General features: G+C 40.8%; 2 protein-coding genes across 2 annotated transcripts; both read left to right on the plus strand.

The window, feature by feature from the left end:
- Positions 1-253: 253 nt before the first annotated feature.
- On the plus strand, positions 254-1,674 carry LOC147609676 (pentatricopeptide repeat-containing protein At4g25270, chloroplastic-like). The gene is made up of 3 exons (XM_086787994.1): positions 254-896; positions 952-1,236; positions 1,451-1,674. Exons 1-3 carry the CDS (start codon positions 254-256, stop codon positions 1,672-1,674), a joined length of 1,152 nt encoding a protein of 383 aa, XP_086644120.1.
- Positions 1,675-1,826: 152 nt separating this feature from the next.
- On the plus strand, positions 1,827-3,498 carry LOC147609677 (pentatricopeptide repeat-containing protein At5g13270, chloroplastic-like). Its single transcript, XM_086787995.1, has 2 exons — positions 1,827-2,732; positions 2,851-3,498. The coding sequence occupies exons 1-2, from the start codon at positions 1,827-1,829 to the stop codon at positions 3,496-3,498; spliced, it is 1,554 nt and encodes a 517-aa protein (XP_086644121.1).
- Positions 3,499-20,422: the final 16,924 nt, after the last annotated feature.

The raw sequence follows: 20,422 nt of genomic DNA on the forward strand, positions 1-20,422 counted from the left end.
TTGATGTGACGGGCAATTACAGTAGTAGTCACACAGGTGTAAGAAATCGGGGTTAGCAACGGAGTAAGATCTCAGTCGAGGTAGCAAGCATGATCGCGGTTGGGCGCAGCGGGCTCTAGCTGCACTGCGCGAGGAGGCAGCAAGCCGTGGAGGCGACAAGACAGCAGATTTAGGGGAGGCTGGCTGCTCGTTTGCGAACGGGATTCTGGAGACTGTAGCAGACATTATATGATGCATACATGCACTCTCTGCGATGTCCGGAAGAGCAGTCCTGCAAACGCTTTGTTGCAGACAGGAGAGGAGGAGAGCTGGACAGGGCGTTGTACGTGCTGTATCGCATGGACACAGCCCCCTCCAACGACACGTATCTGTCCCTCCTCAAGCAAGGCATGCAACAGCCCTCCATCAAGCCAAGCGGATCCTTGCACATCTTGTCGGACACAGCGTCCAACTTACCGGCTTGCTGGGTGATTACTTGGTGGTTACTCTGGCAAAGTGCGGTGCCGTCGAAGATGCCCGTTCCATACCAAACTTACCTTGGACCGCCATGATCTCTGCTTACGTGGATAGTGGCCGTGGGCAGGAAGCAAATGACGGTGTGGAGCCGAGCAATTACACCTTTGTCACCCTCTTTAAAGCGTGTGGCAACATGTTGGACCTCGAACTAGGCAAAAGATTTCATGCGGATGCACGCAAGAAAGGCTTTGCATCGGATATCTTTGATGACAACACCCTTGTGAGTATGTACGGCAAGTGTGGGGCCATTGTGGAAGCAGAGGATGCATTTGATGCATTGCCCTACCGTGACATTGTGTCATTGAATGCAATGCATATCGAACAGGGCCAAGGAGAGAAGGCTTTACAGATGTACACAAAGATGCAACAGGAAGGTGCAGGTCCTGACCAGCTGACATCCATGACCGCCCTTCAGGCATTGTGCCTTCCTTGCAGAGAAGGAAGAAGCTGGTCTTGTGGACGGACCACCTGCCAAGGTGATTTCTCTGGAAATAGGACAGACATTGCATGCTGATGCTTGTAAGAAAGGCTTCACATTGGATGTTTTTGTCAGCAGCACCCTTGTAAGTATGTATGGCAAGTGTGGGGCCATTGTAGAAGCAGAGGATGTTTTTGCTGCAGACCGGGATGTTGTGTCATGGAATGCCATGCTCTCAGCATATGTTGAACAGGGTCAAGGAGAGAAGGCTTTATGGCTGTACACACTGATGCAAGAGGAAGGTGTGTGTCAAGACCAGCTAGACATTTGTACTCGCCGTTCAATCATGTGTCACTCTAGAAAAGATGGTAGAAGTTCATCCTATGGCAATCGGCCAAGGTGACGCCTTTAGAAATCGGGCAGGCAATACATGCCGATGCCTGCAAGAAAGGTTTTGCTTCCAATGTCTTTATTTGCAATACATGTATGCCACGTGTGGGGCCATTGTGGAAGCAGAGGAGGTGCTTGGTGCATTCTCCCAGTGTACGGTCATATCATGGAACATCATGCTCTCAGCATATGTTGACCAGGCTTTGCAGCTGTACATGCAGATGCAAGAGGAAGCATTCAGTCCAGACCATAGGACATATATGATTGCCCTTCAGGCATGTGCAATCCTTGGAGAAAAGAAAGAAGCTCTTCTTGCAGAGGAAGGATGCACAAAGGGAATGCCTCTTTAAATTGGGCAGGCATTACATGCTGATGCCTGTAGGCGAGCCTTCTTATCTGATGTCTTTGTTGACAACACCCTTGTGAGTATGTATGGCAAATGTGGGGCCATAGTGGAAGCAGAGGATGTGTTTGGTGCAGTGTCGAAACACACCCATGTGTCATGGAATGCGATGCTCTCAGCATATGTTCAACAGGGCCAAAGAGAGAAGGTGTTACGATTGTACAGACAGATGCAACAGGAAGGAGTGATTCCAGACCAGCTGACATTTGTAATTGCACTTCAGGCATGTTCAGCCTGTTCCAAAACCTCACTTTCTACAAAGTTCGGGTTAGGGCTCTTGCAGAGGAGGAGGAAGCTCTTCTTGTGGAGGGACGATCAATCAAGGTGTTGCCTTTAGAAATGGGACAGGCACTACATGCTAGTGTCCGCAAGCAAGGCTTTGCATCTGATGTCTTTGTTGCCAACACTCTTGTGAATATGTATGCCAAGTGTGGGACCATTCTGGAAGCAGAGGATGTGTTTGGTGCATTGTCCCAGCGCACTGTTGTGTCACGGAATGTGATGCTCACGTCATATGCTGAACATGGCGAAGAAGAGAAGCCTTTATGGCTGTACAGACAGATGCAAGAGGAAGGCGTGAGTCCAGACCAGATGACATCTGTGATAGTCCTTCAGGCATGTGCTACCCTTGCAGAGAAGCAAGAAGCTCTTCTTTTCAAAGGGGGATCCGCAAAGGTGATGCGTTTGGAAGTTGCACAAGCATTACATGCAGACACCTGTAGAAAAGGCTTCACATCCGATGTCTATGTGAGCAGCATTCTTGTAAGTATGTACATTTTGGAAGTTGCACAAGCATTACATGCAGACACCTGTAGAAAAGGCTTCACATCCGATGTCTATGTGAGCAGCATTCTTGTAAGTATGTACGGCAAGTGTGGGGCCATTGTGGAAGCAGAGGATGTGTTCAATGCATTGTCCTGCTGTGATGTTGTGTGGTTGAATGCCATGCTCTTAAACAGGATCAAGGAGAGAATGCTTATCACTCTACGGACATATGCAAAAGCAGTGTGTGAGTCTAGATCATGTTACGCTCATTCATATTTCGCAAGCTTGTAGTGCAACAGGAAGCTTGGAGTTATGTAAAAGCCTCCACTTTGACATTGTCGCTGCTGGGTATGATCAGATTTCCTCCATGTCACCCATTCTAATCCATGCATATGGAAATTGTGCAAGCATTGTAGATGGGCAAATGTTCTTTGATAGATTGTTACAGCCTGATATTCTGTCATGGAATGCATGCATTGTTGGTCATGTTCGAGAAGGAAATCAGGTAGCAAGCTTGCACATGTTTGAGGAATTGAAACATGCTGGTATCAAGCCTGATGGAGTTATGCTCATTTCAATTCTCTCAGCTGGCAGTCATACTGGTGTTGTTGTCGAAGACCTCCAGTGCTTTGAATCCATGAGCAGAGATTATGGCATAGCTCTGGACTTGAAGCATTATGGCAGTGTGCTCGACCTATTTGGTCGTGCAGGGGACTTCAAGAGGGTAGAGACCCTGCTGGGGAAGATGGTCATGCTTGCTGGGTGCATGTCGCACACATGGCACTTTAGAGCTTGCAAAATGGGTGTAGTGAATGTGCATCCCAGACTGGTGATTGGATCTGTTTTGATGTTGAATATTTATGTTGATGATGAGCTGCAGGCGTCTGCAGCTGAGGTGGAAAATTTTATATGGAACTGCGTGTGTAGTGAGGTTTGCTACAGCTGGCTCGAGCCTAGCATGAAGCTACACTCATTCACTGCAGGTCGTCAAAGAGCAACCACATAGGTGCGATGAGGGAAGAGTTTTAAGAGAAATGGACACAAAGTTTATTTGAGCTGGATGTTGTGGAAGAGGCAAATGCTGGTCCCTGGGTGGCTGGCTATCTGGTTGTAGCAGTTGGGAAAATACCCATGAGAAGGTTGATCCTTGTGAAAGAAAAACATGCCTGCATGTAAAGGTATGTGTCGAAATGATTTCTGCAACCAATTCAAAATCTTTGCGACGAACATGAATGTATAATCTGGAGCAAATGTGTGCGCGCGCGTGTGTGTGTTTTGCCAGCAATGCATACCAAAAGCCAACAAACTGTTGCAACCATTGCAGCAGACACTGTGTGATTACCCTATACAAAGTTGTTCTCGGCCGACGCCATGAAATTCGAGGAGCTGTTACGTAAAGGATGATAAAAACTGTAAACACTCTGCTCGTAGGAGAGGGTAAGAATGGCATCAAAAATGTCATTCTTTCTCAACCGACTGACTGTACACAAAAGTAACATGCATCCCAAGCATACACAACAGAAATATACCAGCGAACTCTTGTAGGCTAGGTTAAAACTGAAAGAGAAGCTGCGTCCTTTGTACTGCGAGAAGATGACATCGGAATGAAATGTTAGAGCTTTCTTAAACGCGCTGCAACTTTCTCACAGACTGAAAAATATCGATCCAAGGAAGATAGGAGGATCCATCTTCATCTTCTGTACTCTTAATTTTAAACACAAGCTATTATTTATTCATTCCCCTAATTTTAAACACAAGCTATTATTTATTCATTCCCCTTCTATTATTCTACGTGGCCAAAGGAGAGGACAGGAGCCATCCATGCTCAATTTTGGGTACTCTTATTAAACACAGGCTATTCCTCTTCCACATGCCAAAAGGAGAGGGCCAAGGGCCCCTTTCTCAATTTTGAATTTTTTCATCTCACTTTTTGAAAAGAGAGTTATTCTTTCTTTTCCTAATCATCTTTTTGAGAGAGCAAAATAAGGGACCCCCTCTTAAAAGGTGAGCTTCATGATGAAAACTTTAACATGTAGGTGTCTCTCTCTTTCTCTCTCATTATAAAGAAAAGAAAAAATATATATAGAAGACATTACATGTTAGATGCAGCGTGAGCACACCTCACCACACATCCCCACCCGTTAAAATTTTATCTAAATTAAAATTTGATTAATTGAAATCATATGTATATATGTGTGTATACAAATTTATCTATATTTATAAGTACACACACACACACACACACACACACACACATATGTATAGGTATATGTGTCTAAATATAAAAAAAACATAATATTATATATAATATATATTTGCATGTTTGTATGTGTGTGTTTTCAGTCTCTTATATCTACAGTTAGAGAGACTCCAAGAACCTTATCCAACTTGACTAGTGAAAACATTAAACATGATTATATAACAAATTGTTTAAAATAATCATGTTACAAATACTTGGAGCTAGTGACTCCATTAGGTGAAAGAGAATTTTGAGTCTCTAAGCATAAACCACAAAAATACTTTGAGGAGAGAGTAGATCTTGTTACTTGCATCCATCTAAACAGACATCCAAAAAGTTAGCTTGTGTGTGTCTTGCAGGTGTCATTGGATCTACCACGTGTTATAGATGTCACCCAAACTATCGTATGATTTATGCGATAGAGGGATAGTGGACCCTTGATAAAACTTAGGTTTATCATCCTAATATCCTTCAGGAGTAAAGGAATTAGACATTATCTTGGTTTATATGTATAGAAGAGAGTTGTCTATAAAATACTCTCATGACAATTAGAATACCCTAATATATTCAATCACATAGATAGAAAAATAATCATGTATTTGTATCATACTTTTGTATAAAAAGTTACCCTAATCACATAAACCAATGAATTTCTATTGTCTTATTAGTATCTTACTATAAGAAAGGAAACATAATGAGTTATGTACATCTTTCAAAGGCAGTATACAGGTTCATAACATCTCATAATAGCATTTATGCAATTGCTCACAAAAAATCGAATGAGAATGGAACATCATTTTCCCTCAAGTAATAATTCTAGACCTCATGTATCAGTTTCCGAGGTAATGTGTATGTAACCTTTTATCTAAGTAATCAAACAATACGTATATATTACAGTTCGATTCCTATTTTCACCCAGCGGGGGTTTCATGATGATAACCATCAATAATTCAGCCACCACAGGGATTATCTTGGCAAAGATAGCAAGATAGCTTATCATACCGAGTCAACCCACAGATCATCTCATTCAATTCCTCGTTAGGCACAGTCACGCATCCTAACTAATCAACCATATATATGAGAGATTTTAGGGTAGCCATTAAAGGCAAAAATGCTAACCATAGGATTGCCACATGCAACTAAGAAGAGACCATATAGCATATAGTCATTACTCAAAGGCAAATCACATATACAATACCTTGAGGGGTATGAGTCAAGTTAATATGCGAAGCTTGATATAATGAAAATAACATACATAGCATGCATGCGTTTTCGTCAAGTACAAAGCATAAACTCGTGTCTAGAATATGCAACATGCAATAATGAATAAAGAACATATTCAAACAACTGCCATTAATCCCAGATGAGAACCATATTATCTTGGCAGAAACAACAAGCTATCTTATCATAGCATGCCATTCTTAGTTAGGCTCAGTCATATTGCCTAACTAATCCATCACATTTATGAGATATTTCAGGGCATGGACATTAGAATTACCACATATGAGTTTGAAGTAAAAGCGGCCATACAACATGTATTCATTACCTATAGGCGAATCACCAATACATTACCCTGAGAGGTATGAGCCATGCGAAGCCAAAATTATCAAACAGTGCATGCGTTTTCCAAAGCAAAAACTCGTGTGCAGAATACAACATGCAATACTGAATAGAGAACATATGGAACCATATATCATTAATCCCAAATAAACTAAAAGATGTTCAGTATCTACTAGTACTATCAAAGATTGGTAGTACCAAAAGTATATTGAAAGCATACTATGGGTTTTCATTATGTCATTAACCCATACTCGTATGCAGATTAAAATCACATAATGTGTTTAACGCTTATCATAAGAAATAGTGTATTGTTATGATTTACCTGAGAGGAAGAAGCATCCCCGACTGTAGGCAAGCACAATAGACATGGTGCACATACAAGATTACATAGGCTAAGTGAGTGACAAAGCACTCACCAGTTTGCCGTATTTATAGGTGGAAGCAAGTTGGTGCCGTGAATAGCTGTAATGAAAGCTCTGTCCCAGGTTGTTCGTTCTTCACAATGCCATAGCTAGTTAGAGTGTAGAATAGAACTCATGCCAGCCGTAATTGCCATGAACAGTCTGTTAATTCTAATTTAGCCATGGCCAGCTAAGTAAATGGGATGTCAGGCGAGCGAATCGATGCCAGATGCAAAGTGTAAGTAAAATGAAGGAGGTAGGTGAATCTAACCCTTTCTATTTTTTCCAAAATCAAAATGATTTTCGAAAAGGTCTAGGTGTGGTTAGAAGACAATAAACTACAAATTTTCCACATTACCAAGTAAAATGTGTGTTAACCATTCAAAGATCCGGACTACTAATAAGAAAAATATTTTTCTTTCAAGTGAGAGTATTGTGTGTGTGTGTGTGTGTGTGTGTGTGTGTGTGTGTGTGTGTGTGTGTGTGTGTGTGTGTGTGTGTGTGTGTGTGTGTGTGTGTGTGTGTGTGAGAGAGAGAGAGAGAGAGAGAGAGAGAGAAGTTTATCAAAGAAAAATCAAAATGTGTAATGTGTGTGTGTGTGTGTGTGTGTGTGTGTGTGTGTGTGTGTGTGTGTGTGAGAGAGAGAGAGAGAGAGATTTTTAATATTTGAGAGAGGACGTGTGTGTGTGTGTGCATGTGTGCGTGCGTGCGCGCGTGCATATGTGCGTGTGTGTGTGAGAGAGAGAGAGAGAGAGAGAGAGAGAGAGAGAGAGACAAAGAGAGACATCACATGTAAGATGCATTTATTTAGGGTGCACGTGCATGTGTGTTTGAGAGAGAGAGAGGCATCACATGTAAGATGCATTGAGAGTGAGCACACCTCACCTTGCATGCCCACCCATTAGATTTTAAATTAAATTTAATCTTAATTACTTAAAATTATGTGTATATAACTATAGAGAGAGAGTGTGTGTGCTCTATAGACTATCTATTTTGATTTGCTAACTATGAAAGAGAGAGGTGCTGCGTGAGTTGGTGTGTCTATTTACTATAGAAGAGAGAGGTGTTGCATGAGTTGGTGTGCCTGGAGAGAGACGTAGTAATGAGTGCTTCATTAGTCCTCAACCACTGCAACCTTCTTGGCATTAAAGCATGATGTTGATCGTGCTGCAACATTGCACTATACCCGATATGATGTTGCACTCCATGCTTTTCACTTTGCTTAGCTTTTGCTTTTCCTATATGTTCATCTCTTCGTTTGGCTTGTTAGTCTTTACCCATTTTGCAAAGTGAGATCGAGAGAGATGGGATCTTCACTCGCTTTTGTTCGACTTCAGGTGTGGTATGTTTGTCTGAGAGAGCCACACACACACACACACACTACAACACAATGGAGGCCTAGACGGGCCTGTGTAAGGCTAGTTGTCGTCGGGTAATAGCCAAGATAGTAGCCAATCCCTTACACAGGCCTAGACGGGCCTATGTAAGGCTAGTTGTCGGGTCAATAGTCAGTTAATAGCCAAGATAGTAGCCAATCCTATAACCAAGCCGGTAGTTGGGCTAGGCCTGCATAAAAAGAAACAAGTTGCATAATGGCATGCAATGGGAGCCTCTTGTTTTCTAACGCTTGAGCATGTGTAAGTGAAGGTGAAGACAATCATATTCATCTATAAAAATTGAGAGATAAAAAACAACACATTTTATAAAAGATTGAGGTCAAATATGGTTTTCATTAATCACACCGAAGAAGTATGTTCTAGACTAGGGCAAAAAAGAGTAATGTCTTATCATAGACAAAACAAAAAGATACCAAAATAAAAGCCTAGAAGTTGAGGATGCGTCCTCATCACAAACAAGTTGTTCCTCATCATTATCTTTGCCTTCCTCATCGGTGCTAGGAAGTACTAAGTCCTCTCCAAAACCGCAAATAGCTTGATTAAGTTAAATTTTGGTGGTGATAACTCTGCCTACAAGCAACTGTTATCGTCGATAGCTTGATTGAGTTACTCTTTGGTGATGACTCTACCTGCATGCAACATTGCTAAGTCTCATTACCTAGATAGTAGCATCGATAATCCACTTCTACCCCTGTGTAGGGTGACGAACAACAATGATTTCTTGCAAAATAAGAGAGAAGTAATAACAAATTTGCACTATCACAAGGCAATTACACTTACCTACTCCTACAGATCAGCAACCTCTGCAATAATGCACTTACAACAACTTGTAATCATGCCTTTGCTGACAAGAAATGGTTGGCAAGCATAATATCCCTATCAATAATGCAATGCAACAACCCCCCTTCTTTGCACATAGCTTTTTTGTAATCCTTACTATAATATGATTCCCTTATGTTGCACGATTCACAACTGTATGGGCCAATAAAAGGGGTGACAAAAACCTCCCCTTCTCATTGGGCATGCATCAGTCTAGCACCATAAGTGGCCACTCTATGTATCCATGACGTGCAAAATACTACATCCCTAATCTAGGTGTGCCCTATCACCCAATAATATAAGATCAAAATTCTACTTGGTCAGTCATGTCATGGGCGGTAGAGGTGAAGGTGGAGAATGAGGAATGCAATCAATCAGAGAAGCACTGCTCTACATGCTCCAGTCATCTGATTACAAAAATAATTGTGTAATCGGAGGTTCACATGTCTTTATACTCGATTAATGATGTGGCATAAGTGATGGTGCAATTGGACGATTGGAAGGCAATCAAGTGATTACACACTGGAATCGGGTGATCAGATCGCTCAACTAGATTAGTGGCACCATGATTGCAAGTTTGACTGGCTTGATTGGACTTAAGGTGATTGGAGGCTATGATCGGACAATTGAATTTTTTTGATGATTAAAGTGGTCACTAATTGGACTATGTGCACAATTGCAGGTCATGTGATCCAGTTTGGTGATTGGAGGTGTCGGATTGACGATTTAAGCGGAGGATTAGTCGATTGGAGAGTTGAATCGTCCGATTGGACCTTTCACTTGACGACAATCAAATTTTTTTAGTTTTTATTTTTGGGTGTTTCTTCTCAATGCATGGGTCCCAATAGTTGATTAGTGTCAAATACATGTGTTCTTTACTGTGGACACCCCTAGGTATGATTTGAATGCATGAAACATGCTATGCAAGTACACTCAATGGGGGTCCATTGGCTTTCGATGTTGAGGTTTTCATTGCCTACGTGCCTAAGTGTTTAGTGCATGAGTGATGTGACATTTTGCAAGTGCTTTGGAGGCCAATAAATAAAAGAGTGCCTAACATATGTGTTAGTTAGGTGTGACAACTAAATGCTTTTGAAAGTAGCATCCTAACTAAGCATGTAGTGCAAGTAGTATTGTGAGCAGAGGGTCATTGGTATTCGATGGTGACGTTCATAAAAATTATTTCCACTCATTCTTTGTGCATCTTAAGCACTTAACTCCGTCACTCCTCCTTGCTCATTTGTGCTTGACCCTTATGTTTACTTTACTACATTCCACATAGGTGACTCCACTAAACCTTTATGCTTGTCTGTCCAGCACAAGCGACTCGACTTTGAAAATGGAATTGTGCACTGATGTACCAGTGATGAGACTCCCTAAGGAATTATGCATGGGCTCATTATGGCAATTTGCAACAACCTAACTCCTCCTGACTCTTATGCCTTATGCTCATTTTGGTCATTCTGGCAACTTGACTTTTATAATGGAGTGGGACTTAACTTGAGATATGGGACAAATCACCATGGAAGCTTGCAATGCTAACTATGATACCTAAGTGGTTTAACCTCACACCAAAATGATGGAATAAACCTTCCAAGCCTATGTTAGCTAAAGGCTCCAAGAACATATCAATGATCAAAAGGTATCAAAGGTACCAAAAAGAGTACAATATCCATAAAGCATCTACCTTTTATAGTCCCAAGGCCCATGTGCCCTAATCCCCATATGTGCAAATCTAAGCCCGTATGCTACTAATCCCCATGTGCCTAGATCTATCTAATAAAATTGCCACTTCATTATTTACAAACCATCCCCTCCTATAATGATTTCATTCTTGAAATCAAAGGTAGTCATGAAAAAATCAAACATATACAAAAGACTATATACAAAAGCCAAAAATGTCCCACAATCATAGTGTCAATGCCGAGGATAGAGGGCGGGTAGATTTCAAACATGAATCACCAAAGACGCAAAGTTCGCGGGATCAAATGGAAAGGATGATGGACTTCCATCAATGATGAATCTAACCAAGAAACCACCTAGATCAAAGGGAAATCTGAGCCATGCGAGCTCCAAATGCAAGCTCCAAAGTGATGGCTCTCCATCCACCTAGATCAAATGAAGCCATGGTATGCATTGTAGATCCCTGAAGCTGATGTAGCAATAGCTCCCAAATAAAGAACCAATGTCGAATGTCGAAGCTAGCCGTGTATCCACTGCTGCACTTAAATGGATAGTCATGGTATGCATTGCGGATCCCTGAAACTGATGTAGCAATAGCTCCTGGATCGAAGAGAAAGCTTGAGTACAAGGGAAAGCTTATAGGCCCATCCTGGGCGAGACAACAATGTGAAGATGACATTCAGGGTATCCAGCAAATGAAATCATATCCCATGTCTGGGATATTGAATGATCTTGGTATTAAAAAAAATATTGTGTAGGCCAAGCCCAGGATTTGTTACATGTGCATCTAAGTGATATGCCACATCATCATCTACCATACATCTCAAATGACATATGATGCACCCAAAGATGAATGTCCCGGATTTAAAGAAAATAGGATTGTGTAGACAATCATGGAAGCCATTACATGACTCAAAGTTAGGATCATGTAAGATCAAATGTGAATCCATGTCATTGCCCCATGTAGCATCGCTCAAAAAATCAAAGGCATAATCCATTGCATTTATATGTTTACGAGCATAATCCAAACCATGCACCATATCCTCATTTGTGAAATCCCCTGTGTGTATGATGATCCAAAGTAGAAGCATAATCATCATAATCATCATTGAATACTAACAAGGTATCCACACATGAGAGATAAGTGGCATCATCAACCACATCACTAATCATGGTATCCTCAAGGTCACTAAGGTCATCCCCATAGGTATGATCTATCTTTGTCAATGGTACTCTTATATGACCTATATCCCATGATAAGTCGTTCTCTATCAATATTGGATCTTAAAAAATCTCCAAATCAAAAGTAAAACACTCTAGATCCATGTGTATGAATCTACGTCTCCTACGAGGTCTCACCTCAACAAACTCATCTCACTACTCTCATCATGCATTATGCCCGACTGCTCACAAACACACATCTAAAACCAAGAACTCATGCCTATAATCCGGTTTATCATATGCTCAAGAACATATGAAGTATCATTTATCTCATGAGTAACAATAACGGTATCACTGGTTGAATGCCGGATCGTAAAAAATCTCCAAATCAAAAGTAAAACACTCTAGATCCATGTGTATGAATCTACGTCTCCTACGAGGTCTCACCTCAACAAACTCATCTCACTACTCTCATCATGCATTATGCCCGACTGCTCACAAACACACATCTAACACCAAGAACTCATGCCTATAATCCGGTTTATCATATGCTCAAGGACATATGAAGTATCATTTATCTCATGAGTAACAATAAAGGTATCACTGGTTGAATGCCTATGATAATCTAAAAGACCCTCATGATCGACTAATGCAACAATAGATGTATCACTAGTTGAATGCCTATGATTATCTAAAAGACCCTCATGATCGACAAAGAAAGGTACGTAGCCAAAGGAATATCATCACTCATAATGCTTGACGATGTGTTGGATGCCATGATTGCCCTCGAGATCATGTCCACGTGATCTACCTCACACACATCACTATCAAATACATCTTCATCATGTGTGTATATGTCATCATCATGTGCATGTATATCAATATCATGTGTTTGTGTAAACTCATGTGCACGTGCATCAATATCATCATAAGTATGTGTGTGTAATACATCATCATGTGCATGTGGGTGTAAAACTCAAAGAATATCTAGGTAGTCCTTGAAGTCCTCTTCTACCATCCATTTCGCATCCATAAGCGAATAGTTCTTAAACTTCAAGAGGAATTTTCTGACCACACTGTCTTTCCTCTTCACGGAATGGAATACAATCTGTTCTGGCTGCAAGATTTCTTCTTGTTCTTCCACTATTCCGGCTACAAGAATTCTTCTTGTTCTTCCACTGTTCCAATACAGGCTCCTTTGGGGGTAGTCTTGTATATGGTTTCAATAAGTTGACATGGAAGGCATTATGTATCCTCCAATGATCCAGGAGGTCCAATCGGTAACATACATCGTTGATCTTCTTGATAACTCGAAAAGGTCCATAGTATTCGGGGGCTAGCTTGGGTTCCTTGTGCTCCTTAGCTTTAGACTTTCTAAGTCTTTCTTTTTCGAATCGCAATAGGACCCAATCCCCTTCTTCAAATGTTACCTTCCTTCTATGCTTATCTGTAGCTTTCTTTTGCTTGGCTTGAGATGTCTCAATAGTCTTTCGAACTTGTGCAAAGGCTATATCCAAATCTTAAACAAACTCAACCGCTTGGAAGATCTCTTCCTTGGTCTTTAGAATGGGCAACAACAATGGTTTGCCCATAAATAATCTCAAAAGGAGCTTTGCCTATCGAAGAGTGAACAATGTTGTTACAGGCAAACTCAACCAATGGAAAGTACTTCTCCCATTGATCCTTTGCTTCAAGATCATAACACATTAGCATATCCAAAATAGCGAGGTTTGCAATCTCACTTTGTCCACTAGTAGTCTGAGGATCTCTATCCCCTCCTACAATAGATTTGGGTAATCCATGATGCTTGAAAATCTGCTAAATAAACAATCTCACCATATGATCTATGTGGATGGTTTTCTTCATAAGAAAGAAGTGGGCCATATTCCATGATTCCCAAATCCTCACTTTGGCAATCCAAAGATGAAGTCCATAGCAATACTTTCGCATGGAATATTGGGAATTGGCAAAGATTGCAATAATCCTGTGGGTTTTTGTCGATCAAACTTGACCTTCTGACAAACTGAACATATTGATCAATGTCCCTTCTCATGCTAGGCCAATAAAAATAACTCTCCAAATCCTGAGTTGTTGTCATGATACCTCTATTTCCCATATAAGGTGGGGCATGGTATTCTTCCATTACCTTTGGCCTCAAATCCTTAGTCACACATAAATGGGTTTGCATCATAAGGAACCCTTCCTTGATGACATAAGAGGTCACCAAGTCTCCATTCTACAACTTGTTCCAAGTGTCCTTGAAATCTTCATTTGTAGCATAAAGATCTTTCATCATAGTGATGTCCAAAAAATGATATCCCATAGAAACTGCATGGGTCTTCAAGATAGAGCATCTGCTACTTTGTTGTCTTTACCATGGGTATGCATAATCTGAAAATGAAATTGGGCTAAGTAACTAGCTCATCTTATATGCTTTTCTGATATCTTAGGTTGAGACATAAAATACCAAAGACTTTGATGATCTATCTTGATAACAAACTCAACACCCATAAGATAGTGCTTCCAAATCTTTAAAGCATGAATGATAGCCATTAAATCTTTCTCATATGTGGGTGCGGTATTTTTGGCTCCTTGAAGTCTACAACTTTCATAGGCCCATAACATGGCCCTCTTAGTTCAAGACTGCTCCAATGCAATCTCTTGAGGCATCACCAAATACACATAGAGTCCAAAGGTAGTCCTGAATGTAGTCTTGTGAATGTCCTCTCAAATAATCCTGACTTGATGGTAATAACCACTCTTCAAGTCGATCCTGCTAAAGTAGTAGCTCCATCCAATTTATCTAGGATGTCATCAATCCTAGGAATAGGAAACCTGTTCTTTACAATGTCCATATCCTCTGGTGAGTCGGCTAAATAGAAGTTACCAACTGCTCTTTGGTCTTACAGAACCTACAAGGTAGCCATCCACATGACACCTTTCAACTTGAATTATGGAACAAATTTTGTCATGACCATCAAATTCTTAGTACCAAGCTTAAAAATTTCCATCAAGGAAAGGTTGATAAGAAATGTACTAACCGACCGATTGTTTGAACTTAAATGCTTGGAAGAAGCTTAACTATGTGTCATCTCTCTATGGAATGATAATTGAAAATCTAAGGCACAAGGAATGGTTCGATAAAGCCTCAAAGACAAAGTAATGAAAGTTGAGAACATGGTTCTCATGTACAATACAAAAAGCCAAAAGTACAAGGTAAAGTATAAAGGGATGGGACCATTCCTTATCTACAAACTCACCCTATGAGGATCAACATGCATTGAAACACTTGGCAATGTGAAAATGTAAGGATTATTCAACAATAGCAAATTTAGACACTGCTATGGTCCTTTAACTGTAAATGTCTTGAAGGCCATTCATCAGAAGAAAGAGGAGAAAATAAAAGAAGTTGCGCTAAAATGTGAGGCCGAGTGAGAAGCTAAGGCTAGACAAGAAAAGTTTGTGCAACCGTCACATTTTTGTTAACATGGCCCAAGTTGTTGACTTAGAAGAGGAGGATTAGGAGGTGAAGCCCACCAAACTCATTGGGCATGACCACAAAGGCTGGCCTAGAACACAAGCTGGCACTAGTTGACATGGGTGTGCTAGCCAAATAACCCAGGTGTGTGCACTGTTGACACCACCCACAAAAAGCGAGTATTAAAGGAGTAAACACATTCAAAACCTCATGCATATGATCATTCACTACTATATTTTACATTGGAAATAACCCCTTGGAAGGAAAGTTCTATGTTATGCTTACAAGTATCATGTGTGAAGAAGTGCTTCTCACACAAGGATTGATGGGGCATAATTGATGCCAAATGGACTAGGACTCACAAACTACTGCCTTGCAACTAATTGCCATACATGTACCTGTCCTAAATGATAGATGAGGAGCCCCTTTCTTGTTAAATTTTAATACCAAAGAATCATTCTTTCATCAAAGATGTGCTCCAACACATCAAATAGCCAAAGGTACCCCACACATTCTTTCATCAAAGATGTGCTCCAACACATCAAATAGCTGAAGGTACCCCACACTCTAACCATGCCACCTAAAAAGAGGCCTATCCTATACTTGACTACAGGGGTAAGTGACCAAGCTCCAATAAAAGCCTTGCCTACGTAGGTTCAACCTTTGTCGTTGAGTATCTCCCACGACACAAATGGCCTCTCCAAAAACTAACCCAACTAACACCAATATTGCTAATATATCTAGCCTTGTAGAATCAAGATCACCCATCAGTCCCCACAATAACACCAATATTTCCATGGTGATGGCAACAAATGGTGGGTACCAAAAGTCATGCTCCATGCATAAGGTTACTGTGAAGAGTAAACAAAAATCTGGGTACCTAAGAGGAAGGTGCACCATACACCAGTAAAAACCATGCCAACAACTAAACCACATAGCAAAACACTTAACCAAAACCCTACACCAAAAACATGGTTCATCAAAAAGTAGAAAAAGAGTCAAGGAAAGAAGTAGAGAAGGGGAAAAGAAGAAAGTAGAAAAAAGAGTTGAGGAAAGTAGTAGAGAAGGAGTAAAGAAGAAAGCAGAAACAAAAGAATGGGGACTTATGAGACACAGACTTCCAATACTGTTTATGTAAAATGGTTCTCTAATCACTGGGGACCTTCTAGGTACATCTCAGGATGGTGGGGCCATGGTGGGTGAAAACCTAGTCCATGTTATAGCCCATCACCTTATTGCTAGTGATAAGAATACCACTAGCTAAGGAACTCCATTAAACAAAAACCCCTGTGCAAGTATGTTCTCATTTGTGCACACGCGACTCTCTTAATCCCAAGAAGTAGAGATTGGATCAAGAGACCATTGCTAGCGAGGCCTTTGTCGACTTTTTGGAAACAAACCTGATGGATACCCCGATATCGACCAGTAGAGCACACAAGAACAAGTACCAGCACAAGGACTGAGAAGAGCCAGTGTAGTTCAATGGCCCCTCCCATAGACCCATCCCTATGTGGCTGAGAACATTCCAAGAAGTGCTAGTAGGTGTGGGCGGTCCATTTTGAGAGCAATAGCTTTTATAGTTCTCAAGAGGTGTAGAAAGTTACTGAAACACATCGGTGGATACAAGAAGAACACCTCTCCTCCACCTGCCATCACCAAAAGCTTCACAGGCCCTCTCCTCCACCTACTGTCACAACCAAAAGCTTCACATGCCCTCTTCCACTCTCAAGGATGCCTTTCAAACTTTCTCGCTACGTTTTCCTTGTTGATCTAGAACCTTGCCAAGAACATGATCACATACATGGCTAGAAAAAAGGAGCAGACAGCAACCACTCCTCCTGGTGCCATCACCCTCAACAATCCAAACCCTCTAGCTCAATGTACAACACATCTGTATTGATGAGGAGATTCCCACCACCACCTTTTCCACAATCCTCTCCAAAATCCCTGATGCCTTCCACACCACCCTTGCCATGCTCTTCTTCTAAAACACCATCTCCCTTACCAAGCCCTCCACCACCTTTCGATTCCCTTACCACGTCCTCTCCTTAACCTCAAGTACTAGTACCGAGTCCTCACCTCCGATCGATTGGATGAGGATGATTTTATTGAATTTTTTATTCCCATTGAGTTATGCATGTACCTTGTTTTACTAACATCATCATAGGGCCATTCGATGGATGCACACACATAGCTGGCATGCCATGGATGAGGCCTATTTCCATCTCACTATAGAGGCTAGCAGTGCCTATGCATCCATCAACATCCTTGCCTTGTGCTGTAGAGTTTGGAAAAAGCTGACTGATGCATAATAGCAAGTGCCATCTCTTTGACATGGTGCATGTGATCTACCCCTAGGACATCTCTAAGGAGGGCTATAGGGAGTCCCTTGAATTTTATCAATCCATGAAGCCAACACTCAAGGTCAAGAAAGAGGAGGACACCACAAACATTGCCAAGGACAAAGATGATGAGATAATGCATTTGGCATCAAAGACATGTTTGAAGAAGGCCTCCCAAATAGTTGGGCCCCTAGACATCATTTTTTGGGCAGTCGGGCATTGTACAAATGAGTCTCTAAGTTTGAGTCTTCTTGCATTTTGACTAATGAGAAAATACATAATCCCATTTTCACAAGTTTGAGTCTTCTTGCTCTTGTGGGTTGAAGTAACTTGTATGCTTTCTTTTCTTCTTGTTGCAGGCATACTTAGGAACTGTGTGGTTGGTGAGTGATGGTGTTGGCATATGTTCTCTTCTCCCTCTCTCGTTCTCTTGTCTACTCTCTCATACCATCCTTCACCATGGCATCAAAGTAGAGGTTGAGATTTCCATAGCTCTCTTTCTCTTTGCTCCCCACCCATTTACAAAGCTCATTTGTAGTGACAATGAATGAGGCAAGGTTGAGGACCCTAGCTCTCCACCCACAAGAGAGAAATACTCTACCATCAACAAGAGTGGCTTGAGGTGCAAACTAGTAAGACTCTTGCATTTTCCTTTCTTTCTCTCTATCTTGCAAGGCTTAAGTGTTCTCAAATGATGAATAAGCTTTACACCTAAGTTTATGGTTATGCATTAAGCTTATGCATGAAGCTTTATGCATAACCATAACCTTATGTAGAAAGCTTATACATAAACTTATGATTATGCATGTCAAATATCTCATGAAATCCACCTATAAGTCTTGCTTTTAAGAGGTGGAAACAACAATCTGATCGAGACTTTGACCATGTTCTCAGGTGCCTAAATGGGAGATTCACTAACCCTCCCGATGAGCAATTCTCTGAGGAATGGCTTCGTACAAAGATAATGAATTTTCTCCAAAAAATAGAACACGGATTTGGCAAAGTTGAGAGACATCGTGAAATAAGACTATTCCCCCACCATTATATGGGTACACACAAGCAAGGGGTGGAGAAAGTGCATCCAAGATGCAAGAGAGAAAAGGAGTGCCAATAATAAAAATCAACTTGTCACTCATAAATGGAGAAGTTTAGCTCAACATGGTGTTGGATAAATGTAATCCCAACTCCTTAGTCCAAATTAATATGTGGTGGATAGGCTAGTGGTCAGTGGTTGGTGTGTAAAGTCTACAAATGGTTGGTGCATGTTCATGCAACTCATGCAACTAAAAATAGGGTAGAGGAGTCTCTAAATAAGGTACAAGTCGTGATCAAGTGATTATGTAAGTTTGGTTCATGTCTAATCACAATTAGTGTCTTCTTGTGTTAATCTCATATCAATTTTCTACATATACCAATTTTTGTCTCTCATATTCATGATGTTTTGTACAATCTTTGATCCATCTTGAGTATGTTTTGATCAATCTTCATAGCTTAGTTATCATATCCAACATTTGGTATCAGAGCTTGACTCCATTAGGCTTAGTTTATTAGCAAAAACCCTAATCAATTTCTTAATCACCATAGCCAGTTTTTCTCAGTTTGAACCACATGCTGTAGTTTGCTTCCATGTGTGCACCTGAGTTGATTATACCCCAAGATTTTAATATAGGCTCTTAGCTTTGCTCCCACGCTTGCTCCAATTCGAAGCTCAACGGCCAATTTCAACGCAGTGCAGCGAATTCATCATCGCCAGCCAGACAGTCCGTTTTCTGTCAGCACAACAATTCACCTTAGTCGCTTCGAATTGGATCAATTCCTTTGAGGTGATCCAAGTCCATCAAGTGAAGATTTAGCACACAAAATTTGGAGGCATATGGTCCACTGTAGCAGCTGCACGCATCCTTTTTTCAATTGCGCCGGTTTTCTGCAGTTTCTGCTCCAACTACATGGTGATATCTATTTTGATTTATATTGATGATATTTTTGTTATTAAGGCTTAAATCATCTATGTGAGCAAGTTTTCAACATCAATCATCATATTTCATCATCATGAGTTCTAAATTCCCCGACAAATTCAACGGAACTGGGTTCCATACCTGGCAAATCAAGGTGAAGGGCTACCTCATGAAGAAAAATCTATGGAGTATGGTCAAGCCACTTACTGAAGATGAAGCAGGTATTTCTGCTGTAGTTACAAGAGCTACAACGGTTGCACTTCAAGCAAAAGATGAACAAGCACTTGGTATTATCATTACTGCTTTAGAAGATGATTTTATTCATTATATTGATGATGTTGAGTCTGCTTTGGAAGCTTGGGAATTATTAGAACGTACTTTTGGTGCAAAGGCAAAGCATTCCAAGATCAGTTTGAAGATGCAACTCTTTGATCTAATCATGGAGAGTAATGAAAATTTAGCAGCTTTGATTAACAGGTTGAAGAGCTTAATGACACAGTTGGTTTATGTTAAATCTCCTGTTCCTGAAGAAGATGCTATTGCTATCCTGCTTAAAAGCTTACCTTCAAGCTTTAGACAAATTGTGACGGTACTTAAAGAGAAGGAGCCAGTCCCTTCTTTGGAGAGTATCATAAATTCTTTGTAGGAAGAAGACAAGAAGATTATCATATACATCTTTTATACATGTATAAAAGTATGTTTTGATCAATCTTCATAGCTTAGTTATCATATCCAACACATGGATGTTGACTCTCTTTGCTGTTTTTGGCATGATGGGTGATTCCACTATGCATATGCCATTATGGACCTCAGTGAGACAAAGGAAAGCTATATAGACAAAGAGAACTTACAAGTGGTGAGAGGTGTAGTATCCTTAGATTCCACTTTTGGGATC

Source organism: Cibotium barometz, chromosome 51 (assembly GCF_041138505.1).
Source record: "Cibotium barometz isolate CiBa-2024 chromosome 51, ASM4113850v1, whole genome shotgun sequence".
In the NCBI taxonomy this organism is placed as follows: Eukaryota; Viridiplantae; Streptophyta; class Polypodiopsida; order Cyatheales; family Cibotiaceae; genus Cibotium; species Cibotium barometz.

What these genes read in the sequence shown, in the direction of transcription:
- LOC147609676 (XM_086787994.1), top strand. Translation starts at nt 254, where the DNA reads ATGTCCGGAAGAGCAGTCCTGCAAACGCTTTGTTGCAGACAGGAGAGG. An exon ending in GATGCAACAGGAAGGTGCAG is followed by an intron (nt 897 to 951) that starts GTCCTGACCAGC and finishes CCTTCCTTGCAG; the next exon opens with AGAAGGAAGAAGCTGGTCTT. An exon ending in CACACTGATGCAAGAGGAAG is followed by an intron (nt 1,237 to 1,450) that starts GTGTGTGTCAAG and finishes TTGTGGAAGCAG; the next exon opens with AGGAGGTGCTTGGTGCATTC.
- LOC147609677 (XM_086787995.1), top strand. Translation starts at nt 1,827, where the DNA reads ATGGAATGCGATGCTCTCAGCATATGTTCAACAGGGCCAAAGAGAGAA. An exon ending in TACGGACATATGCAAAAGCA is followed by an intron (nt 2,733 to 2,850) that starts GTGTGTGAGTCT and finishes GGGTATGATCAG; the next exon opens with ATTTCCTCCATGTCACCCAT.